The sequence below is a fragment of the Mytilus californianus genome, unplaced genomic scaffold, assembly GCF_021869535.1.
Source record: "Mytilus californianus isolate M0D057914Y unplaced genomic scaffold, xbMytCali1.0.p SCAF_7, whole genome shotgun sequence".
Classification (NCBI taxonomy): Eukaryota; Metazoa; Mollusca; class Bivalvia; order Mytilida; family Mytilidae; genus Mytilus; species Mytilus californianus.
Genome location: NW_026262723.1, coordinates 77,008,946 through 77,033,573, shown reverse-complemented (window position 1 = coordinate 77,033,573; position 24,628 = coordinate 77,008,946). Strand labels below are relative to the sequence as shown.

The 24,628-nt window shown below is 32.3% G+C and overlaps 1 protein-coding gene across 4 annotated transcripts in view; it reads right to left on the bottom strand.

Annotated features, from left to right (window-relative positions):
• The window catches only part of LOC127709021 (myocardin-related transcription factor B-like), an 85,923-nt gene that overhangs the window by 41,614 nt on the left and 19,681 nt on the right, over positions 1–24,628 (bottom strand). For 3 of the 4 annotated variants that reach the window (XM_052214295.1, XM_052214293.1, XM_052214296.1), the window contains one exon: positions 24,227–24,265. Coding sequence is in view for 3 of the 4 variants with exons in the window: in XM_052214293.1 (XP_052070253.1) it covers positions 24,227–24,265 (39 nt within the window). In the remaining variant the exon portion in view is untranslated. Of the gene's footprint in view, positions 1–2,038; positions 2,289–24,226; positions 24,266–24,628 lie in introns of those variants that run through there. The other variant, XM_052214294.1, reaches the window with a different exon arrangement.

Here is a 24,628-nt window from a genome sequence, read left to right as displayed (position 1 = left end):
CATGAATGCTTATGTTGTAGATTTAATTATTGTTACTATTTCTTTATTTCTATTCAACACATACAACCAAAGCCCTCAAACATTTCTAAATATATGGAAACATTGCATATCAAATTAAATAATATCAATTAAGTGTTCACCCACACCATCAAGGGTACACAAACCTGTCGTGTAACTTAGGGTATTTTTCTGACAAAAGGAAATACTTGAGAGTTTTTCTTTCAGTTACAAAAGGGAAATAATTATCAGGAAATCTCTTCATGTGGTCAAAATCAAAACCAAGACATGAACTGTTTACAAATTTGATCAGTTAAACTGCACTAATAGAACTCTGGAGTATGGAATCTGACTGTATGGCATGTTACAGTTTGTCTTATCTATAAACAACATTTTTCATTATGTAAATAGATGAAAAATGAGGAATGCTTATTTTGAACATACTTACAAAATATTACACAGGATTACAATAAGAAATTGGAAAAAGGTCAATTTTCTGTTTCGCATCTTTAGATTTTTGATTTTGATTGTATAATTTATACTGTGAAGCCAATTATCTTATTAAATGCTTAATTAACTTTTCATTTTATAAATTACTGCTATGTAGTTATGTACAGGAAGGCTTCAGGCTGTATAAAAACTAATACTTCTACATCCAGGGATAAAATCAAAATAAATAAACACTAAAATTTATCATATAGAATAGAATAAGGCAGATTTATTGTTTCTGGGGCAGGGTTATCTTGAAATGATAGTAGGTTTGAAGTGATGGAATAGAAAGTTTATCTGTAGCCTTTCATTACCTATCATTAGGCCAAATGGACAATTATCGATGCCTTCAATCATAACAAGACATATTGTTGATTTGACCACTTTAGATTAAGTCACTGATTAAAACTTTTATTTATCTGTTGTCTTTGAAAACAGCAAAAAACATCACTGGCTTCCAATCAAAAAAGAGAATTTAGCTCAAGGTCCATATTAAATGTATACAATATTTCAACAGTACATTATTTCCTTGTTATACAGAACTGTAAGAAAAATATATTTGCTCTCAACTAAATTTCATCAGATACTGATTAAATATATTAAATGAAATTGTCTGTCAAAGATTATAACTTATATACAATGTACCTGTTGTAATTATTAATTACAGTGGAATTTCTCAAATAAGAAGCATTGAAAATTTTAAACAAAGAATTTTATTCCCAATAATGCATCTGATAAATTAATCTCATAAATTGATTAGAATTTCCTTCATTAGAAATGCAAACAATGCTTTAGTTCTCTTTGGTCACTGAAAGATAAATGAAAGGTAGTGGTGTTGTCATTTTCATCTAAGTATTTACTTGTTGTAACTCTTGTTTAATATTTGAACTTTTGAGCCTCTCAACTATATCATCATGACTTTTAAGTTCAGATTTCTCTTTTGACAGCTTACAGTTCAACATATTCAGCTCCCATTTTGATAATTTGACATCACTTCAAATTTTCTGTTTTTCTAATTCTTATTTACAAATTTTTGGCAATCGAACATCAGTGAAATTAACAATAACACTGCAGTGAAAAATAACTTAATTACTTACATATATCAAAATGTAAAATTCTTTTTCAAACTGACAGTAGCCATAATTTTCAAATGTCTTTTTAATTTATATACACTTATAGTCAGAATACCTTTTCTGACTTACATATGACATTGGGTATTATATTTTACTTACAACATAAGTGTCAACATGAATTCCTGCATCCATGTTTACATAAATAACATTTTCATAAGAGATGTCATATACAATATGTCTTTATTACTTCAGTACCAAAACCAGTGTTTATTGAGATTATGTAACTTACTTCCTCAAAGCACTTATAGATAGACCCATAATAAAAACTGTTATTTTGTGTAATCTATAATAATCTTATGACAAGGGCTGACCAGTTTTTACAAACTACCAATTTGATTTCAGCAGAGAATGCTGCATGCTTCAGATAATAAGACAATGTCAAAATTATAAAAAATAAAACAAATGAGTTTATTACTTACCAACTGAATTTGTGTTTTGAACTAGACAAGCCATATCCAAGGAAATATAATTTCACAATGTCTTTATAAATCAGCTGTTTTCTGTCATTGCCATCAAGGTGTGAATTTTTTTTTAATTTAAGATGTAAACATTTGAGTAACTTTCTGTGAATTATCAAACTGTTTGAAGTTTCTTTAGCCCTAGGGTGTAGCAGGGCTCATGGGGTGGTACTCAAAAGATTACCAAACCCCTATCAGCTGATACTGGTCTGGCAATGAACTTCAAACATAACATCCTGCAAGAGGAAGAGTCTACTTTTCTTGGTAGGGGAGATATGTATGATAAGATAAAAGCTCATCACTAGTAACATCCTCAGCATGTGGTGTTCATTATCCCCCTTGTCAGGTAGAAAAATACAACATGTAATGTTCATGGTCTGGTGTAATGTGTTGATTATAAACATATTAATTAATAAGTATAAATATATAAGTGTGCATTAAAAAGGAGTTTAAGTACACTATTTAGAAAAATCAAATATTTTGACGCCTGTAAATAAACCACTCATTCTAGTGCAGTAGTGAGTATTAATCTGGTGTATATAATACAGGTTTTCCAACTATTAATCAGATAAGTTTAGTGATGTTTTGATAAAACTTCGTGAAAATCAAATATAAAACTTTCAAAAAGTTTTGATATAAACCATATTTTCAAAAATATTTATATTTTTTAAATTGAGGAATACTAGCAATAAATTTCTTTTATTATGACATTAAACCTTAAAAAAACAACATAAAGTACACCTTTAATAATTTTTAATTGGAAAAAATCTTCATCCTTAAACTGTTAATAAACACAATCTTCTCTGTAGGTAAACTTGTTTATTTGATTACACTGTATATTCCATTGGGTTTCTCTAATTATGTCTTCAGGACAAAAATAAACAATAGGTAGATGATTATCTTTACATCTTACTAATTAAATTGAAATGTTTACAGGTACCGAATCTTATCTCTGAAAGTCTAATGACTTCAACTGACACTGTAAAAAAGTATATATACAAACTCAAAGTGACCTGCTTTTATAGACGCTACTATTCTTTTATGCCAATTTTTACATCAGATGGTCACGTAAAATATCTGAGATCTGTACTCGGATGTAGAAACTAAATTAAAGCCAATGAACATGAAATATGATGTATAGGTCTCAGTGACCTACTTTTGTCAAGAGTAAATTCACAAAGATATACCTTAACCGAGTTTTATGATTGTAGGTCACTTACTATTCCAGATCAAAACTAGGAAATAACATGCAGTTCAGCGTGACTTACTTTTAGGAGACTGTCATACTCCCTGAGGTACTTTTTAAGAAATGCACTTAATTAAGTTCAAAATTTTGTAGTAAAGCAAATGAACCACTATGAAATATGGATCATGTGGCCTTCATCTCCACTTTATTCACATGTTCATTATGAATTAGCAGAATTTGTAACATTCAAATATATAGAACCTTATAAAAAAATAACATGTACCCCTTCGCCCCAATCCTGCCTGTAGTTTATAGCAACCGCCATTCTTTGACGGCCTGTATGACCCTCCATACTTTTTTAGAACTGCCCCAGCTGAACTGTGTTGAAAGCAGGGAGTTCAACCATGCCATTCATGGTCCATAAACTCTTCCCAGATGTGTTTTTATGGAAATATGACAACTTTAATGCCCTTCTGGGAGTTCAAAATCGGAAAATGTGAAAAGTAGGTGGGGTGGGAGTCATTTGATGGCCGCTACATTAATGGTATGGGCCGTAGGTATTAACTATTATCCTAAATACATGCATAGGTGGTGGAGGAACACAAGGAGGTATAATATGGCAAAAAAAAAATCTGGTCTGTAAAATCTAGGTCACTGTTTTGTCTGAAATCCGTAAAAACTGACGTTTAGGCAGACTTGGCTTGCCAATGATAATTTCCCAGCAAGACAATCGAGTCACATTTACTTCCAGTCAGTATGGATGGAAAGGTAATAATTTAATGACAAAGAAATACAGTTTGGTCAATGTTCACCTCTCAAGGTCGTATTAAAATCGAAAAATAGACTCAAAATGACCTTTTTCAGTAGAGGTGGGTTCAAACCCACCAGAAAATGAAAATAAGGCTGAAAAAAAGCTTTTAATAAACAAATCTCAGTCCTTCATTGATGAGGAAACAAAGGCCACTGAACCTGCTGACTAAGGTTCAGTGTTCATCCTTGAAAAAGATAAAAATCTCAAGGTGAAAGCAGTCTACTGACAATAAATATCAATGGAAAATGAATTGATGAGAGAGTTAGACAAAATACCTGTAAAGATTACCTCTGTGATTAATGGTCCTCTGCAACTATAATGTTAAGAAACAATACTTAAACCATACTACATGGGATTTTGATGGCAGTTTTTGTTTGCCTTAATCCTTACCATAACATAATACTTTGAACAATTATGACAGAACTTAATTGAAATTATTATCTTGATGCTATATATATAACTGTTGATGGTAAATAACATTTTTGTTTTGTTTGTAATAATTTATTATTCCTGACAGAATATGCAGTTAATCCTCTGTTTTTACAGATATCTTTCTTATAACCTATAGTTAGGCGGCTTCTAGTAAATTAGTAAATTTGTCATCAAAGTAAACCTATGTAAATAACAAATATTATATGTAATAGAATTATTGCTTCTTATTTATAAAGTAACACAGTTTATACTGTACCCAAATTATATAAACATTAATAAATTCATGTAATGTTTTCCAAACTTGACCTTAAGACTACAGGTGTTAATGCCTCAAATGTAATTCAAGGTTTCTGTAAATAATCATGATAATGTTTAAATAAAGTGGCTATGCTAAATAGTAGCATAAAGTTGAAAATTGATAAATAACTGCAAACAGTGAACCATAAAATTCACCTTAACTGTTATTGTTCAACCATACAAATAAGGTCACATCATACTACATGTATTTTAAAATACATTTTCATACTGATATTACAAGAACTTCACATTAAACAAATTTACACCTGATATCAATTTAATCTGTACATACACTTAATTGAGCATTTAACCATGAAACTGAGGCTACTACTACTACTACTGGTTTGTTTTACAACCATTACTATCCATGGTAAATATTGAGGTCATATTCTCCTTCTTTTCACATCTACCTAGTAAAGTTGATACATCTACTTCTCATCAATAGTTAGTTGACTTGAGCATTAAATTACGGAGCCTGTTATTTTTTACAGCATTGTTTCATGTGTTGGTTTGGTTAAGAATCATATGAAGGATTCTAAAATATTTTTCTGTTATACAAAAAGTCAAATAACTGCATTCATGCAAAGTTCTACATATACCAAAAATATCCTTAATTGTTTCAACATGCAAGTTTTATCCAAAAGCTGTCCTTCAAATAATTAAGCTATTATGTAAGAACTGCCTACATACAGATGGACAGACTGTAGAATGATAAAATCAGTCGTCAAAAATAAAATTGCTTGTGAGGAAAAAAAAATTTTGAAGACAGCAAATATATCAGGTCACTGTAGGTGATTTACAACACCTGGTTTCCTGCCAAGGTAACATATCAAACTGGTAACTAATTATCACACATACTGTAACAATATAATTATACTGAAAATTGCTTTCTGCTTTTTATGATTGATCAACAAGTTGGACATTTGTGTTTTGTTTTTTTTTTTTACTTCTGAACACAAATATAAAAATAAGATGTGGTATGATTACCAATGAAACAACTCTCAACCAGAGATCAAATGACAAAGAAGTAAGCAACCTTCAACATTGAGCTAAACCCATACCGCACAGCAAACATAAAACTCCCAAAAATGACAAATGTAAAACAATTCAAACGAGATAACTAATGGTCTGATTTAAGGACTAAAACAATAAATGAAAAACAAATATGATATACAACAACAAATGACAACCACTGATGTACAGGCTCCTGACTTGGGACTGGCATATACTGAATGTAGCGACTTTAAACATGTTTGAGGGCACCCATCCCTGCCAATACTAACAGCATTTTATAAACTAATGATGTATATTTAGTTATATATCCTTGAAAAAACCAATACCTTAATCATTAATCTAACTTTAATTTAAATATCATAGGTTCTGTATGTGTTTGTTCGTTTAAGAAAGAAAATTCATTACTAATTCTAAGAGTAACAACTCCTTTCAAAGTAGGAGGTTGACCAACATGAATGAAATATCACCCATGTATTTACCCATTATGAAAATATGTAAAAAAAATATGTTAACATATCCAACAATAGCAGAAATAACACCCAACAGCTACTGTTTTCATGATTTTTTTTCAGCCCAAGAACCATATGTCATTTATAACTTATCAAGGAAAAGTTTATTCACCAATAATCAGCTAAATATTTGGAGTCTCAAAAACTGATATTTTCAATATGTCAAGAGACATAGATGTGTTAAGGTATAAATAGAGAATATTATATGGCTTTTTCAATATCACATCTGTATCAACCCGAGACACCAATATAATCCCAAGAGCTCTGCTCGAGGGATTATATTGGTTGAGGTTTGATACGGTGTGTGATATTGAAAAAGCCATATCATATACACTTTATTATATACATGTATCTCAAGTAGATGTTTTTTTCACTTCAAACAGATTAGGGGTTTGATAAAGCCTTTGCAATGGTGACTGATGTCGATGACGTGACGTCATACAGATTAAGGATGTGATAAAGTCTTTGCAACCTTGACTGATATCGATATCATCACCAATGGCTGATACAGCACGATTGCTATTAATCGTATTACACATACAATTTACATGTATTTACTATTAAGTATATAATAACTCCTTATATATGAAGTACTGCTGCTGCACTGTACAGAAAATACCATTAAAAATTAATTCCAAAATACAAAAAAAAATAATCTCCTTTCACTGGAATTGCCAAAATTAAAAGAAAAAAGAAACATAACTTCATGGCATTTTCCACCTAAAGTGAAACATACTTTAAGAATGACCAAAAACAAGAACTGATGAAGTAGACAGCTGAATATTTCTAGATATCAGTGAATTCTGTTGTAACTTTTGTGAAGGGTGATAAAACTGATGATGGATAGATATCTATTAATAAAGATGGAGAATAGTTGTGGACAAAGCATCAGCCATTCCTCTTATTATTCATATCATAATTATTCCACAATCAACTGTAAACAACGTACAAATCTCAAGATTTACAGTTGTGAGTAAAATGAAGGAAGTGCATGATGTTTCGTCATCAAATAGAAAGACATGCTAATATACCCTTGAAGATATTATTAAAGTTCTTATTTTCATGCCTATACACACAAATGTAATTGAAACTATAAGCATGAAATATAAGATTTACAATTAATCTAAAACTGAAGAAATTTAGATACAGGATGTTATTATGAACTCTGGAAATTCAAACTGAAAAAACCTACATAGAGAATTCTTTTGTTGAAATATTTACAGCAAGAAAAAACCCCCAAAGGAAGCACACATATAAAAGCTAACTATATTTCTTCTATCTTGCAGCGTGATCCTAGCTTGCTCAGGGTTGTATAAATACTGCAACTGTTCATAATGCTGACATCACTACTTTGGCCCAAGAACAATGCTATTATTTTCAATAAGGATTTGTAAACAAAAACAAAGGTAATCCCACAAAAACCATTGTCTCTATGGATTGACAACAACACATCCCTTCCATTAAGGGTTTTTTAAAATTATCTCAGAGAGTTGAAGACTTGAGAGCAATTTCTGATATATTTAATATTTCCAAGGGGCATAACTCATTAAAAAAATTTGATCATCAATTTTTTGGTAATTGCCCGTGACATTGCTAATATCAATCTTTGATATAAATTTCATAAAAAATCTGTCAAAGAATGTACATGTGAGAGCGCTTACAATGCAAATTTCCATTACATTAATATTTCAAAGGGGCATAACTCTTTTAAAAATAATTGATCTGCACTGATTTTCAAATTTGTTCAAGACATTGCTGATATAAACAAAAATCTGGCAAGAATTGTACACATGAGAGTACTAACATTGTAATTTAACATATAATTAATATTTCTAAGGACCAGAACTCTTTTAAAAATACTTCATCACCACTGATTTTCGAACTCTTTTGAGACATCGCATATATAAAGTTACAATATAAGTATCATAAAAATCTGGCAAGAATTGAACACGAGAGTGCTAACAATGCAATTTTCCATATTATTAATATTTCTAAGGGCCATAACTCTTATAATAAAATGCTCCACTGGGTGCAGCTTGATACGACCGCAGAGGTCGAACCCTGAACAGTTGGGGCAAGTATGGACACAACATTCAAGCTTGATACAGCTCTGAATTTGAATTGTGATTAAATATTTGACACAGCATAAGTTTCTGACACAGAATGAATGTGGTCTAAGAACTTATAATTTTTTAATTTACCTATTCAAATCATATCATTATTATTTGCTTTTATTTATAAATCAGAAATAACCAACTTTAAATGGAAAATTTTAAAGAAAAAAAAAGGAAAAAAAATCCCCCCCCCAAATTTTTTGAACCCCCTTATGATTCATCATCCCCAAACTCAATCCCAGCCTTCCCTTTGTGGTATGGTACCTTGCAGTACAATTTCAGAGAGATCCATACACTTGAACACAAGTTATTGTCTGGAAACTAGAAAAATGCTTGTTTTTTTGCCCCTTTTTGGCCCCAAATTCCTAAATGTTTAGGGCAATTACCCCCAAACTCAAACCCAGCTTTCCCTTTGTGATATCGAACCTTATAGTCCAATTTCATAAAGATCCATACACTTACACATAAGTTATTGTCCTTAATCTAGAAAAAAGGCTTGTTTTTTGCCCCTAATTCCTAAAATTTTGAGGCAATTACCCCCAAAATCAATCCCAGCCTTCCCTTTGTGATATGGTACCTTGCAGTACAATTTCAGAGAGAGATCTATACACTTGAACACAAGTTATTGTCTGGAAACTAGAAAAATGCTTGTTTTTTGGCCCCTTTTAGGCCTCAAATTCCTAAATTTTTATGGCAATTACCCCCAAACTCAAACCCAGCTTTCCCTTTGTGATATGGAACCTTATAGTACAATTTCAGAAAGATCCATACACTTGCACACAAGTTATTGTCATGAAACTAGAAAAATGCTTCTTTTTTGCCCCTTTTTTGGCCCCTAATTCCTAATATTTGGAGGCAATTACCCCCATTATATGGAACCTTTTGGTACAATGTCAGAGAGATCCATACACTAACACACAAGTTCCTGTCTGGAAGTTACAAAAATGCTTATTTTTGGCCCCTAATTCCTTAACTGTTGGTACCATAACCCCCAAAATTAATCCCAACCTTCCTTTAGTGGTATTGAACCTTCTGGTAAAAAATTATAGAGATCCATTCACTTAAACTTAAGTTATTGTTCCAGAAACTAAATGCATCTTCAGATGACGCAGACGACAACATGATAGCATTATACGACGCAAAAAATTTTTTGCGGTCATAAAAAAATTATTGATCTGCACTGAATTTCAAACTTGTCCAAGACATTGCTGATATAAACCTACAATATAAGTTTCAGAAAAATCTGGCAAGAATTGTACAAATGAGAGCGCTAACGATGCAATTTTCCATATAATTAATGTTTCCAAGGAGCATAACTCTTTTAAAATTAGTTCATCTAAACTGATTTTCAAACTTGTTTGAAATGTTGCTGATATAAACCTATGATATAAGTTAAAAATCTGACAAGAATTGTACAAGTGAGAGCGCTAACAAGAGCAGACGGAGGGATGAATGCCCAGTATTTCTATGTCCCCCACAACGCGTTGCACAGGGGACAAAAATTGGTAATTAATTGAAGCACTGGACCCTGACCTAGGGGGCAGGGCCTTGTAATAGTCGTTTAACTGACATGTAATAACAGTAATGCAACTTTGTACAAAATATCATTGATATAATATCACAAGTAGTTCCTATCAAACTGACTAAAATAAGTAAAAATTAATTAATATTAAAAATGGCAAATTAATTCAAAGTCACTGGACCATGACCTAGGGGGCAGGACCTCGAAATAGTAATCAAACTGATATGTACTGATAGTAATGCAACTTTATAGAAAATATCATTGATCTATCACAAGTAGTTCCAATCAAACTGATTTAAGCAGAAAACTTAACAATTGTTAACTACACCCCGGGAACAGCAACACTCATGTGTCAAGTTCATCGACTTTCGTTGCAGGCAAGACAAAAATTCATTGTATTCCCAAAATTACAAACAAAAGTTATTTAGAATGACAAAAACAAGCTTTAAACAATCAAAGTCTAAACACAAAAAAAAAAAGGTGATTCTGAAAACAAGAGCAAAACTATTGGAACAGTAGCTTTTATCATGACATTAACAATAAGAATGAGATGTAAAATGTCCCTCTAACTATACCAAGTTAAAAAAAAAAGGATGTACACTTAAATTAATTTAAGAAGTTTTTCTGTATTTCCCATGTTATATTATTAAACTTCATGACAAATTTTCGTGCACTGTATGATTCTGTTATTTAGGAAGTCACTCACTAGGAAGACAACAAGTGTGTCAAATTATACATATATGGGTCATAATTTTATATCCTGTATTACATACAACATGCCTGTAATATCTTAACACATAGATTTAAATGCAACTAATTTTGGGCTGACATGGCATCTTTACACCACCAAATCTAGCGTTGTGGTCACATTTCATCGAAAAGATGAATAGACAAACAGCAGTACTCAGAAAACTAAAGATTCAGAGATTTACCACTTTATGTGGATTTGTAGTTGTACTTTGTTTACTCATTTCTGAGTAAGTTAAGTGTGTACTTTTGAAACAGTATTTGAATGACCCATGTAACACACAGTTAATTTCTTTGCAAAGATTGTCCAGTATAAACTTTATTTTTTTCCATGACATTTATTACAGACCTCCTCCTAGATTTACGCTATTCCCTAAATTGAAATTACCTGAACTAAATGTGTTCTCACACAGTATTCTTCAAAGTACAGAAAATAGCAATATATAATGACAAAAGAACTAGTTCTATAATAGTAGCTGTTCAAACGTTCATACCTTCATGATATGAAAAGGACTAGCTTTTACAAAAAGCTGACAAAGAACTTGGTTAGTCAAACATTCAATTTTTTCAGTTTTAATCTCCCTTTTGAATTTACCTTGGAGTTCAATATTTTTGTTTCACTTTTTTATGTAATACTGAATATATCCTAATGGAACAGAACAACCTGTTATCTAAAGAAGCTATAATGACAAGTCATTTTGAACTTTGGTGGATAGTCGTTTCGCTGGCAATCATACCATATCTCCTTATTTTTACATAATAATTCTTAAATCCCTGCCAATTTATCAGCTGATGGATACCAGTAGAATAATATAGCCTGGCAATTTCTGTACACAAATAATGTGATGTCTTATCCTTAATACTAATGTCACTCTACTTGAGACAATTTTAAGACAACAAGTGAATCTGTGAGCTACTGCTCACTCATGATACCCCAGCCCCGCTAAAAGTATAAGGTAAACAGGAAGTTGTTGAGTGATGAATCTGAAAACGCATCAAACGGTATAGCTGACTCATATAAACCCTGAAACCAAATTTCAGAAATTCTTGTAATGTAGTTCCTGGGAAAGATGCGACGAAAAATATTCATGGGACGGATGGACGGACTGACAGACGGACTGACGGATGGACGGATAGATGGACGGACAGACAGAGGTAAAACAGTAAACCCCCACTTTTTTAAAGCGGGGCTATTAAAATACACAATTCAAATGAACAGGACATTAGCAAATGAGTAAATTTATCATCATCTGTTCATTTTTCTCTGTAATTTCTTATCATTCCAAAGATTACCATAAAGAGACTGTGTTGAGTACTCAAATAAGCGTTGACACATTAAAACATAAAAATAAGGATAATAAAATGCTCCGCAGGGCGCAGCTTGATACGACCGCAGAGGTCGAACCCTGAACAGTTGGGGGAAGTATGGACACAACATTCAAGCTTGATACAGCTTTGGATTTGGATTGTGATTAAATATTTGACACAGCATAGGTTTCTAACACAGATTGAATGTGGTCTAAGAACTTAAAAATTTTAAATTGGACATTCACCTATTATGGTCCAATATCCAAAATCTAAATACATGGTTAGATTCAGCATATCAAAGAACCCCAATAATTCAATTTTTGATGAAATCAAACAAAGTTTAATTTTGGACCCTTTTGACCTCAATGTGGACAAAGTTGATAACGGGGCCCAAAAATCAAAAATCTAAATACATGGTTAGATTCAGCATATCAAAGAACCCCATATATTCAATTTTTGTTGAAATCAAACAAAGTTTAATTTTGGACCCCGATTTGGACCAACTTGAAAACTGGGCCCATAATCAAAAATCTAAATACATGTTTAGATTCAGCATATCAAAGAACCCTAAGAATTCAATTTTGTTAAAATCAAACTAAGTTTAATTTTGGACCCTTTGGACCTTAATGTAGACCAATTAGAAAACGGAACCAAAAATTAAGAATCTAAATACACGGTTAGATTCGGCATATCAAAGAACCCCAATAATTCAATTTTTGATGAAATCAAACAAAGTTTAATTTTGGACCCTTTTGACCTCAATGTGGACAAAGTTGATAACGGGGCCCAAAAATCAAAAATCTAAATACATGGTTAGATTCAGCATATCAAAGAACCCCATATATTCAATTTTTGTTGAAATCAAACAAAGTTTAATTTTGGACCCCGATTTGGACCAACTTGAAAACTGGGCCCATAATCAAAAATCTAAATACATGTTTAGATTCAGCATATCAAAGAACCCTAAGAATTCAATTTTTGTTAAAATCAAACTAAGTTTAATTTTGGACCCTTTGGACCTTAATGTAGACCAATTTGAAAACGGAACCAAAATTTAAGAATCTAAATACACAGTTAGATTCGGCATATCAAAGAACCCCAATAATTCAATTTTTGATGAAATCAAACAAAGTTTAATTTTGGACCCTTTGGACCTCAATGTGGACCAATTTAAAAACGGGGCCCAAAATTCAAAAACTAAATACACGGTTAGATTCAGCATATTAAAGAACCCCATGAAATCAAGAATAAAACCCCATTGAAATTGGTCAAGAAATAAGCAATTTATAGGAAGTATCTTCTTTTGCACAATCCTGTGCTTTTAAATATTTCTTGCTATTGCGCAATACTGTACAATTGACAATTTCTTGCTATTGCGCAATATTGTGCTATTGGATATTTCTTGCTATTGCGCAATACTGTGCAATTGAAGATTTCTTGCTATTGCGCAATACTGTGCAATTGAAGATTTCTTGCTATTGTGCAATACTGTGCAATTGAAAATTTCTTGCTATTGCACAATACTTATTATATAATAATTTACACATCCTGTTTGGTGTGTATCTCCTACCATATCATTATTATTTGATTTTAAATATAAATCAGAAATAACCAACTTAAAATGGAAAATTTTAAAAGAAACAAAAAAAAGGAAAAAAAAATAAATCCCCCCCCAAAATTTTTTGAACCCCCATTATGATTCATCACCCCCAAACTCAATCCCAGCCTCCCCTTTGTGGTATGGTACCTTGCAGTACAATTTCAGAGAGATCCATACACTTGAACACAAGTTATTGTCTGGAAACTAGAAAAAAATGTGTTTTTTGGTCCCTTTTTGGCCCCTAATTCCTAAAATTTGGAGGCAATTACCCCCAAAATCAATCCCAGCATTCCTTTAGTGATATGGAACCTTGTAGTACAATTTCAGAAAGATCCATACACTAACACACAAGTTATGTCTGGAAGTTACAAAAATGCTTATTTTTGGCCCCTTTTTGGCCCCTAATTCCTTTATTGTTATTACCATAACCCCCAAAATCAATCCCAACCTTCCTTTTGTGGTATTGAACCTTGTGGTAAAATTTCATAAAGATCCATTCACTTAAACTAAAGTTAGAGTGCGAAAACCAATGTGTCTTCGGACGACGCCGGACGACGACGACAACTACGCCAACGTCATACCAATATACGACCACAAAATTTTTTTTGCGGTCGTATAAAAACTGATTGCCAATGAAACAACTATCTACAGGAGTTCAAACGAATGGATGTAAGCAATTAAAGGCAATTGCACAACCTTTAACAATGCGAAAAAAACCATACTGTATAGTCCTCTATAAAAGGCCCTGCCATGAAAAATGTAAAATAATTCAAAAGAGAAATTAATTATATCAAAACAATTTTGCCTGCTTCAAGGTGATGGAAATGAATGTTCAAACGGAGATCATGGTCAAGAGAAACTGCCTGTTCATGTAAATGTACACGTTTTGAACTAATAAAAAAAAAATCACCCTATCATGTATAATTTCTGAAATATATATTATAAATAAAATGCTCCGCTGGGGCGCAGCTTGATACGACCGCAGAGGTCGAACCCCGAGCAGTTGGGGCAAGTATGGACACAACATTCAAGCTAGATACAGCACTGAATTTGGATTGTAATGAAATATTTGACACAGCATAGGTTTCTGACACAGAATGAAAGTGGTCTAAGAACTAAAAAAATTTTAATTTACCTATTCAAACCATATAATTATTATTTGCTTTTATATATAAATCAGAAATAACCAATTTAAAATGGAAAATTTTAAAGAAAAAAAAATTTTTTTTGAAGCCCCTTATGATTCATCACCGCCAAACTCAATCCCAGCCTTCCCTTTGTGGTATGGTACCTTGCAGTACAATTTCAGAGAGATCCATACACTTGAACTCAAGTTATTGTCTGGAAACTAGAAAAATGCTTGTTTTTTGGCCCCTTTTTGGCCCCAAATTCCTAAACGTTTAGGGCAATTACCCCCAAACTCAAACCCAGCTTTCCCTTTGTGATATGGAACCTTGCAGTACAATTTCATAAAGATCCATACACTTACACACAAGTTATTGTCCTGAAACTAAAAAAATGCTTGTTTTTTTGCCCTTTTATGGCCCCTAATTCCTAAAATTTTGAGGGAATTACCCCCAAAATCAATCCCAGCCTTTCCTTTGTAATATGGTACCTTGCAGTACAATTTCAGAGAGATCCATACACTTGAACACAAGTTATTGTCTGGAAACTAGAAAAATGCTTATTTTTGGCCCCTTTTTGGCCCCTTATTCCTAAACTTTTTGGACAATTACCCCAAACTCAATTCCAGCTTTCCCTTTGTGATATGGAACCTTGTAGTACAATTTCATAAAGATCCATACACTTACACACAAGTTATTGTCATGAAACAAGAAAAATGCTTGTTTTTTACCCTTTTTGGCCCCTAATTCCAAAAATTTGGAGGCAACTACCCCCAAAATCAATCCCAGCATTCCCTTTGTGATATGGAACCTTGTGATACAATGTCAGAGAGGTCCATACACTTACACACAAGTTATTGTCATGAAACTAGAAAAATGCTTGTTTTTTGCCCCTTTTTGGCCCCTAATTCCTAAAATTTGGAGGAAATTACCCCCAAAATCAATCCCAGCATTCCCTTTGTGATATGGAACCTTGTGGTACAATGTCAGAGAGATCCATACACTAACACACAAGTTATGTCTGGAAGTTACAAAAATGCTTATTTTTTGCCCCTAATTCCTTAACTGTTGGTACCATAACCCCCAAAATCAATCCCCACCTTCCTTTTGTGGTATTGAACCTTATGGTAAAATTTGATAAAGATCCATTCACTTAACTAAAGTTAGAGTGCGAAAACTAATGTGTCTTCGGACGACGACGACGACGCCAACGTCATACCAATATACGACCACAAACATTTTTTTGCGGTCGTATAAAAACTAAATAAAATGCTTCGCTGGGGCGCAGCTTGATACGACCGCAGAGGTCGAACCCTGAACAGTTGGGGCAAGTATGGACACAACATTCAAGCTTGATACAGCTCTGAATTTGGATTGTTATTAAATATTTGACACAGCATAGGTTTCTGACACAGAAAGAATGTGGTCTAAGAACTTGAATTTTTTTAATTTACCTATTATGGTCCAATGTCCAAAATCAAAATACATGGTTAGATTCAGCATATCAAAGAACCCCATATATTCAATTTTTGTTAAAATCAAACAAAGTTTAATTTTGGACCCCAACTTGGACAAACTTGAAAACTGGGCCCATAATCAAAAATCTAAACATATGTTTAGATTCAGCATATCAAAGAACCCCAAGAAATCAATTTTTGCTAAAATCAAACTAAGTTTAATTTTGGACCCTTTGGACCTTAATGTAGACCAATTTAAAAAACAGGACTTAAAATTAAAAATCTAAATACACGGTTAGATTTGGAATATCAAAGAACCCCAATAATTCAATTTTTGATGAAATCAAACAAAGTTTAATTTTGGACCCTTTTGACCTCAATATGAACCAATTTGATAGCGGGGCCCACAAATAAAAAATCTAAATTCATGGTAAGTTTCAGCATATCAAAGAACCCCATATATTCAATTTTTGTAGAAATCAAAAAAAGTTTAATTTTGGACCCCAACTTAGACCAACTTGAAAACTGGGCCTATAATCAAAAATCTAAACACATGTTTAGATTCAGCATATCAAAGAACCCCAAGAATTCAATTTTTGTTAAAATCAAACTAAGTTTAATTTTGGACCCTTTGGACCTCAATGAAGACCAATTTAAAAAAGGGACCCAAATTAAACATCTAAAAACACGGTTAGATTTGGCATATCAAAGAACCCCAATAATTCAATTTTTGATGAAATCAAACAAAGTTTAATTTTGGACCCTTTTGACCTCAATATGAACAAATTTGATAGCGGGGCCTACAAATAAAAAATCTAAATACATGGTTAGATTCAGCATATCAAAGAACCTCATATATTCAATTTTTGTTGAAATCAAACAAAGTTTAATTTTGGACCCCAATTTGGACCAACTTGAAAACTGGGCCCATAATCAAAAATCTAAATACATGTTTAGATTCAGCATATCAAAGAACCCCATATATTCAATTTTTGTTGAAATCAAACTAAGTTTAATTTTGGACCCTTTGGACCTTAATGTAGACCAATTTAAAAAACAGGACCCAAAATTAAAAATCTAAATACACGGTTAGATTTGGAATATCAAAGAGCCCCAATAATTCAATTTTAGATGAAATCAAACAAAGTTTAATTTTGGACCCTTTTGACCTCAATATGAACCAATTTGATAACGGGGTTCACAAATAAAAAATCTAAATACATGGTTAGATTCAGCATATCAAAGAACCCCATATAATCAATTTTTGTTGAAATCAAACAAAGTTTAATTTTGGACCCCAATTTGGACCAACTTGAAAACTGGGCCAAAAATCAAAAATCTAAATACATGTTTAGATTCAGCATATCAAAGAACCTCATATATTCAATTTTTGCTAAAATCAAACAAAGTTTAATTTTGGACCCTTTGGACCTTAATGTAGACTATTTTGAAAACTGGACCCAAAATTAAAAATCTAAATACACTGTTAGATTCGGCATAACAAATAAATAAATGTGATCAAAGATTTTACAAATCTAATGCGCCATACTGTGCAATTAAAGATTACTTCTTGAAATTTTTCAATATTTGAAATTTGAAAAAAAAATAATATTTGAAGAATAATTCTTTTTAATTTCTGAAATCTGAAATGAGAAAAAATTGACCCCCCACAATTTCTTTTTATCACCCCCCCCCCCCCCTTTTTTCCCCCAAAAAATTCTTTCCCTCAAGATATGGTCATAATCTCAATTCAAATTTCCAATGGAGTTGGCAACCATAATTACCCATTTAATTTTACCATAGTGCTAACTTAATCTATTTTATAATAGAATTAAAAATATAGTGTCAAATCTTTCATATAGATTTTTTTGTAAAATAAAATGATGCAACATTTGCAGATATTTTTACTGGTCTTCCTTTATAAATATGCATTTCTTTAAACATAATTTAAAAGCAGTGTAAGGGAAGTAACCAAAACGTTGTATTTGGATTACCTCCCTTACACTGTTTTAAATTATCTTTATTGTTCATTAACCATTACTTTATACATAATTTAAAAGCAGTGTAAGGGAGATAATTTCAATAATGTATTTGATTTATCTCCCTTACACTGCTTTAAATTATGTTTTGTACTAAAGTATTTGTCCATTAACCAGGACAACCTTGTTTTTCCCCCTTTTTTGCCCCTAATTCCTAAACGGTTTGAGCCATAACCCCCCAAAGCAAATCCTAACCATCCCTTTGTGGTATGGAAACTTGTAGTATAATTTCAGAGAGATCCATACACTGTTCCACAGTTATTGTCTGGAAACTAGAAAATGCTTATTTTTGGCCCCTTTTTGGCCCCTAATTCCTTAACTGTTGGTACCATAACCCCCAAAATCAATCCCAACCTTTCTTTTGTGGTATTTAACCTTATGGTAAAATTTCAAAAAGATCCATTCACTTAAACTAAAGTTAGAGTGCGAAAACCAATGTGTATTCGGACGACGACGCAGGACGACGACGACGACGACGCCAACGTCATACCAATATACGACCACAAAAATTTTTTTGCATTTGTATAAAAACTAAACCTGACCACTGGAACCTGAAAATAAGGTCATTAACATATTTTATACTTTAGGCAGACATATACTCATCAAAACAAATCAAAGTGTTGCTAACAAATCATATATAGTTATATGGAGCAGGCCTAATTATGGAAATTGATTCTGGCTGATTACTGAAGCATGGAGCAGGCCTAATCATAGAAATTGATTCTGGCTGATAATTAACTGAAGCATGGAGCAGGCCTAATCATAGAAATTGATTCTGTCTGCAGACTGAAGCATGGAGCAGGCCTAATCATAGGAATTGATTCTGGCTGATGACTGAAGCATGGAGCAGGCCTAATCATAGAAATTGATTCTGGCCGATGACTGAAGCATGGAGCAGGCCTAATCATAGAAATTGATTCTGGCTGATGACTAAAGCATGGAGCAGGCCTAATCATAGAAATTGATACAGGCTGATGACTGAAGCATGGAGCAGGCCTAATCATAGAAATTGATTCTGGCTGATGACTGAAGCATGGAGCAGGCCTAATCATAGAAATTGATTCTGGCTGATGACTGAAGCATGGAGCAGGCCTAATCATAGAAATTGATTCTGGCTGATGACTGAAGCATGGAGCAGGCCTAATCATAGAAATTGATTCTGGCTGATGACTGAAGCATGGAGCAGGCCTAATCATAGAAATTGATACTGGCTGAAGACTGTAGCATGAAAATGATGTTGAGGTCTATAGTCCATATAACATAAGTCAGACAGACACACACTCCTCTCATTTATTCACACCATGTACGGCTTGAATATATTCATGCATAATACATGTACTACATTGGAAAGTATTGACTGCTATAGATATATTAAACTCTTGTTTTTTTTGTTGTTTTTTTTTAAATAGAATATTAGACAAAACCTGTATGTAATAATAAGTCTTACATGTCTTAAACATCAACAGATCAAAATTACCTTCACTGGAAAAAAAAATCCTGACAGGTCAATACCCTCAGTCTATATAGCAATATAAACAGAAATAAACAATGCTAAGACATCACAGATAATCCATAAATCCAACAAATGAACCAGAAATGCAACAGAGTAATAAACAGCATTTTTGCTTTTCAGATCAAATACTACTGTACAAACAACAAGAATAGGTCGTTTCAGGTCAGTGTCCATGTCATCTGTATAATACATTTCTACTGTGGTGATATAATATTGGAAAAAAATATTATTCAAATTTTTTTTATTCAATATCAAACACAGTTGATACATAATTCAGAGGGCACTTAGGGGTTGTTCCATATAGAACATAACCTCAATAGATTAAGAAGGAAGGTTTTACAAATATAACTTTGTGTTGATAATAAAAAGATTTTATTTTTTGGGGGGGCAAGTGGGGGAAGAGTTCAATACGAAGGGTTTCCCTTAAAATTAGCTTTAAGGATAACTAAATTCCAAATACAATTGTAAATAGATGTTATCATAAGCTTAAAGCTGATACAAATGTTATAACAAAATAATTGCTTTTATTAAATCCTTGTCATATTTCTGTGAAAATTCTGCATCCTGATATTTATGAGGCATGAAAATCCCATTACAATTATTTACAGTATACAGCACAAATCATAAGTTAATGTTTCACAAGTTTATAAAATTGTAATTTGTTAGATCATTAAAATAACAAATTACAAGATAAGAAAAGCGTCTAAGTTAATGAGAAGGCACACTTTTGACCAATTAAAATAATTATATAAACAACATAATGGATCTACTATATGTCAAAACTTATTTATCATGCCATCTCACTACTACTGGGTTCTGTCTTCAACAAAGATAATAGCTTGTACCTATGTTGTTAATATTATACTGAAGTAATTCGTACTGTTACCAAAATATTCATGAACAAACAATTGGAAAGTATTTATGCAGTAGTATGGCCAAAATATACATCTGTCTAATTAAATAAGATATTTATTAGTTAGACATCAGACAATGGCCTTGCTACAAATTATCTAAATATTTCCATTTCAGCTTTAATTATAGTGTATTCCATTAACTGATTAACTAATTTGATAATGTATTGTAAGAACTGCATGAATCCTGCTTTTATATTAGTGATCTGCATTTTACTGTCTTATGATAGCCAATGCCATGGATGCTAGGTAAATTGTGGCCCTCAAGATCACACATAAATTCAGGAATACCCTGATGTGATGTAAAGGACAAATCTCTATGTGAGACTGATTAAGACAGAACTGAAAAAATTGTCTTAGAATAGCCAATGCCATGAATGCTTTGTAAATTGTGGCCCTGAAGATCATACATAAAGTCGGGAATACCCTGATATAAAGGACAAATCTCTATGTGAGACTGATTGAGACAGAATGGAAGAAATAAGATAGCCATTAAAGTTCATTTATGATGCAAACTTAAATTTCTCTTCTGCCTAAAAAAAAGATTTGTTGAAACCAAGATCTGCTTCAGTAGAAAACATGTTTTCATTTATTAGTCTATATTAATCAATGTACTTTCTAATTTGGATTTCCATTATGTAGGCTAAAAATACCAGAATAAATATAGGTTTCCAATCATTTCAAAACCTGTTCATCTAATACTGAGTATACCTGACACCATATGCTTTACCAACTCTTAACTTAAAACTATAAAACTGATATTTGCTTCTATAAATTTACATTAAAAAATAACACTGAGAGAATAAAACATAAACCTCGACAGTGATAGAATAAAAGCAGTGATGTTTCTGACAATATATCTATAATTACTGTCTTTGTTAGATAGTAAACTATTACAAAACAAGTAGCATTGTAAAAACTTGGCATGATTACCACCAAACGTGTGTACATCATATACAAATAGAACCACTTAAATGCAGATACTGCAGAAATGTTTACAACAAAAAAGCCTTAAAACATTATAACATGGGCCTTTTTCAAAATAAAAAGGTCATACTAATAAGTTAAAAACACTGTGCTTGTGGAATAAAATTCATTATGAATGCTTTAAACCCAACACGGGGAAGAAAAAAAAAAACATTATATACAGAGAACTATACAATCAATTAAAAAGATTGGCAGATATCATTTAAAATCAGCTTTGCATATGGCAGCAAGAAGCTCAGCGCTTGTAAAATTTACGTAATTAATGAACTGATATATGAACACTTTTAGATGTAGAGGGTTCCATTTGATATTTCCAGTATTCCTTTGGGTAGTCATAGCTTTATTCTAAGTTTCGCTAAATTCTTTTCATTCTGGAATAATTATTTTGTATTACATATAGAAATTTTTTGGTCAAAAGAGGTATAAACAAGACAAAGATGATGATGATGCCACTGTGGAAGGCTTGAGTATAGTACAGCAAGCACAAGTTTGAAATGTAATAAGCAGTGTGGTTGAAGAACAATTAACTTGAAATGGCATAATATAATTGATGAACCTACGATAGTTATGTCTTTCTAATTCTTACATTTTAAGACAACTTATTGCCTTTTGTTAGCTTAAACTGAACGTTTATAATTAAAATTGTACATGGTAAGTGCCATATCAATTTATTAAACCACTTTTAGTGAATATGGGACCAATGTATAAACACTTACTGAAAATTCTATTTATCATATGACAAGAGTGCACACACAGAAATGTCTCGCCTTCTTTACTGACCATTGATTTTCTGTTGATAGTCCTAAATATAAAGCTTTACTACAATTATCACATAAACTTAACATGATCCAATAAAATGAGGTCACCTTACAATCATTACATACACCAAATATAGTTGGCCTATTGCTTATAGTTTCATAGAAACGAACTTAACCAGGAAAACTTAACATTGACCAATGAACCATGAAAATGAGGTCAAGGTCAGATAAACCATGCCAGACAGACATGTACACCTTACAATCAATCTATGCATTAAATATAGTTGACATTTTGCTTATAGTATCAAAGAAACTAACTTAACCATGAAAACTTAACATTGACCAATGAACCATGAAAATGACATCAAAGTCAGATGATACCTGCCAGACAGACATGATACACCTTACAATCATTCCATACAACAAATATAGTTAACCTATTGCTTTTAGTTTAACACAAGAGTGCACACACTAAAATGTCTCGCCTTCTTTACTGACCATTGAATTTATGTTGATAGTCCTAAATATAAAGCTTTACTACAAGTATCACACAAACTTAACATTATCCAAGAAAATGAGGTCAAGGTCAGATAAACAAAATGGGAAATTCATGTACACCTTACAATCATTCAATACACCAGATATAGTTGACCAATTGCTTATAGTTTCTAAGAAACAAACTTAACCAGGAAAACTAAACATTGACCAATGAACCATGAAAATGAGGTCAAGGTCATATGAACCATGCCAGACATACATGTACACCTTACAATCATTCCATACACCAAATATAGTAGACCTATTGCTTATAGTATCTGATATATGGACTTGACCACGAAAACTTAACCTTGTTCACTGATCCATGAAATGAGGTCGAGGTCAGATGAAAACTGTCTGACAGGCATGAGGACCTTGTAAGGTACGCACATACTAAATATTGTTATCCTTTTACTCATAATAAGAAAGAAATTAACATTACAAAAATTTCTTAACTTTTTTTTCAAGTAGTCACTGAACCATGAAAATGAGGTCAAGGACAATGGACATATGACAGACGGAAACTGCATAACATAAGGCATCTATATACAAAGTATGAAGCATCCAGGTCTTCCACCTTCTTAAATATAAAGCTTTTAAGTCATTAGTTAACACCGACGGATCACTATCCCTATGTCTAGCTTTCTGCGACAGAGGGTGCAGGCTCCACAAAAAGTCATCCTCAATGCATTTTGCTTCATTATGTAATAACTAAAGTTGTAAAAGGACTAAGGCGGACAAACCATGTACCCTGCAAGCATATTTTCACAAAGAATTGACAAAGTTCATCATCTTATCTTTAAAGAAAGTTTGTCAAAAATCAAAATCCTGATAATATCACAATCTTATTGCCAGTATTTGTACTATAATTCTAACACCTTCCATAATATAAGTTCTAGCTGAAAAATCATAGTAAGGGCTAGCAGGAAAAACTTTGTACCCTATGTGAAACATAAGACAGAGAGTCAAAGGGAAACTATATATGCCTCTCTCTGACATTTTTATTAGTAGGGGGAGATAAAAATTATGCAGTCATGAACATACACTGTGGATTCGTTAATATTTTTGGGATACAAACTTTCATGTATTTTGTGGGAACAGGTGAACCACGAATTTAAATGGTCAATGAATTAAAAAATTTCTGTAGGGTTGTAAGCAGACTTTGGCAAAACCACAAATCACATATTCATGAAAATGCAAGTTTTCCTCAATCCACAAAAAATAGTACCCACAAAAATAAATGAATCCACAGTATATAAAACGGCCCAAAAAAACCCACTTACCAACACTGACTTGAGGCAAGGAAACTGCTGCAGCTATATCTGGAAAAACAAAAACAAAACACTATTGTTATTGTTATATCATGACAGACATGTTAATTGTCTAACTAGTGATGTAATATATAAGGACATTGCCAAAATCATATTCTAGATGAGCAAGATTCTTCTAGAGCTCACAATTTAGTCATCTATGCTTACACTTGCACGTACTGAGGTAGTATTAAAAGAATTTAATCGTTTCTATACATCATTTTATATTAAATTCCCAAAAATGTGTTGGTTTCTAAAAAACTTGGTCATGGTCAAGATGGTAGAATTTTTACTTTCTGTAATCTTTTGACACTTTTCAATGATTTTCCATTATAGTCATTTACAAATAAAGCTCAGGGTTCTCACTAAGGATTT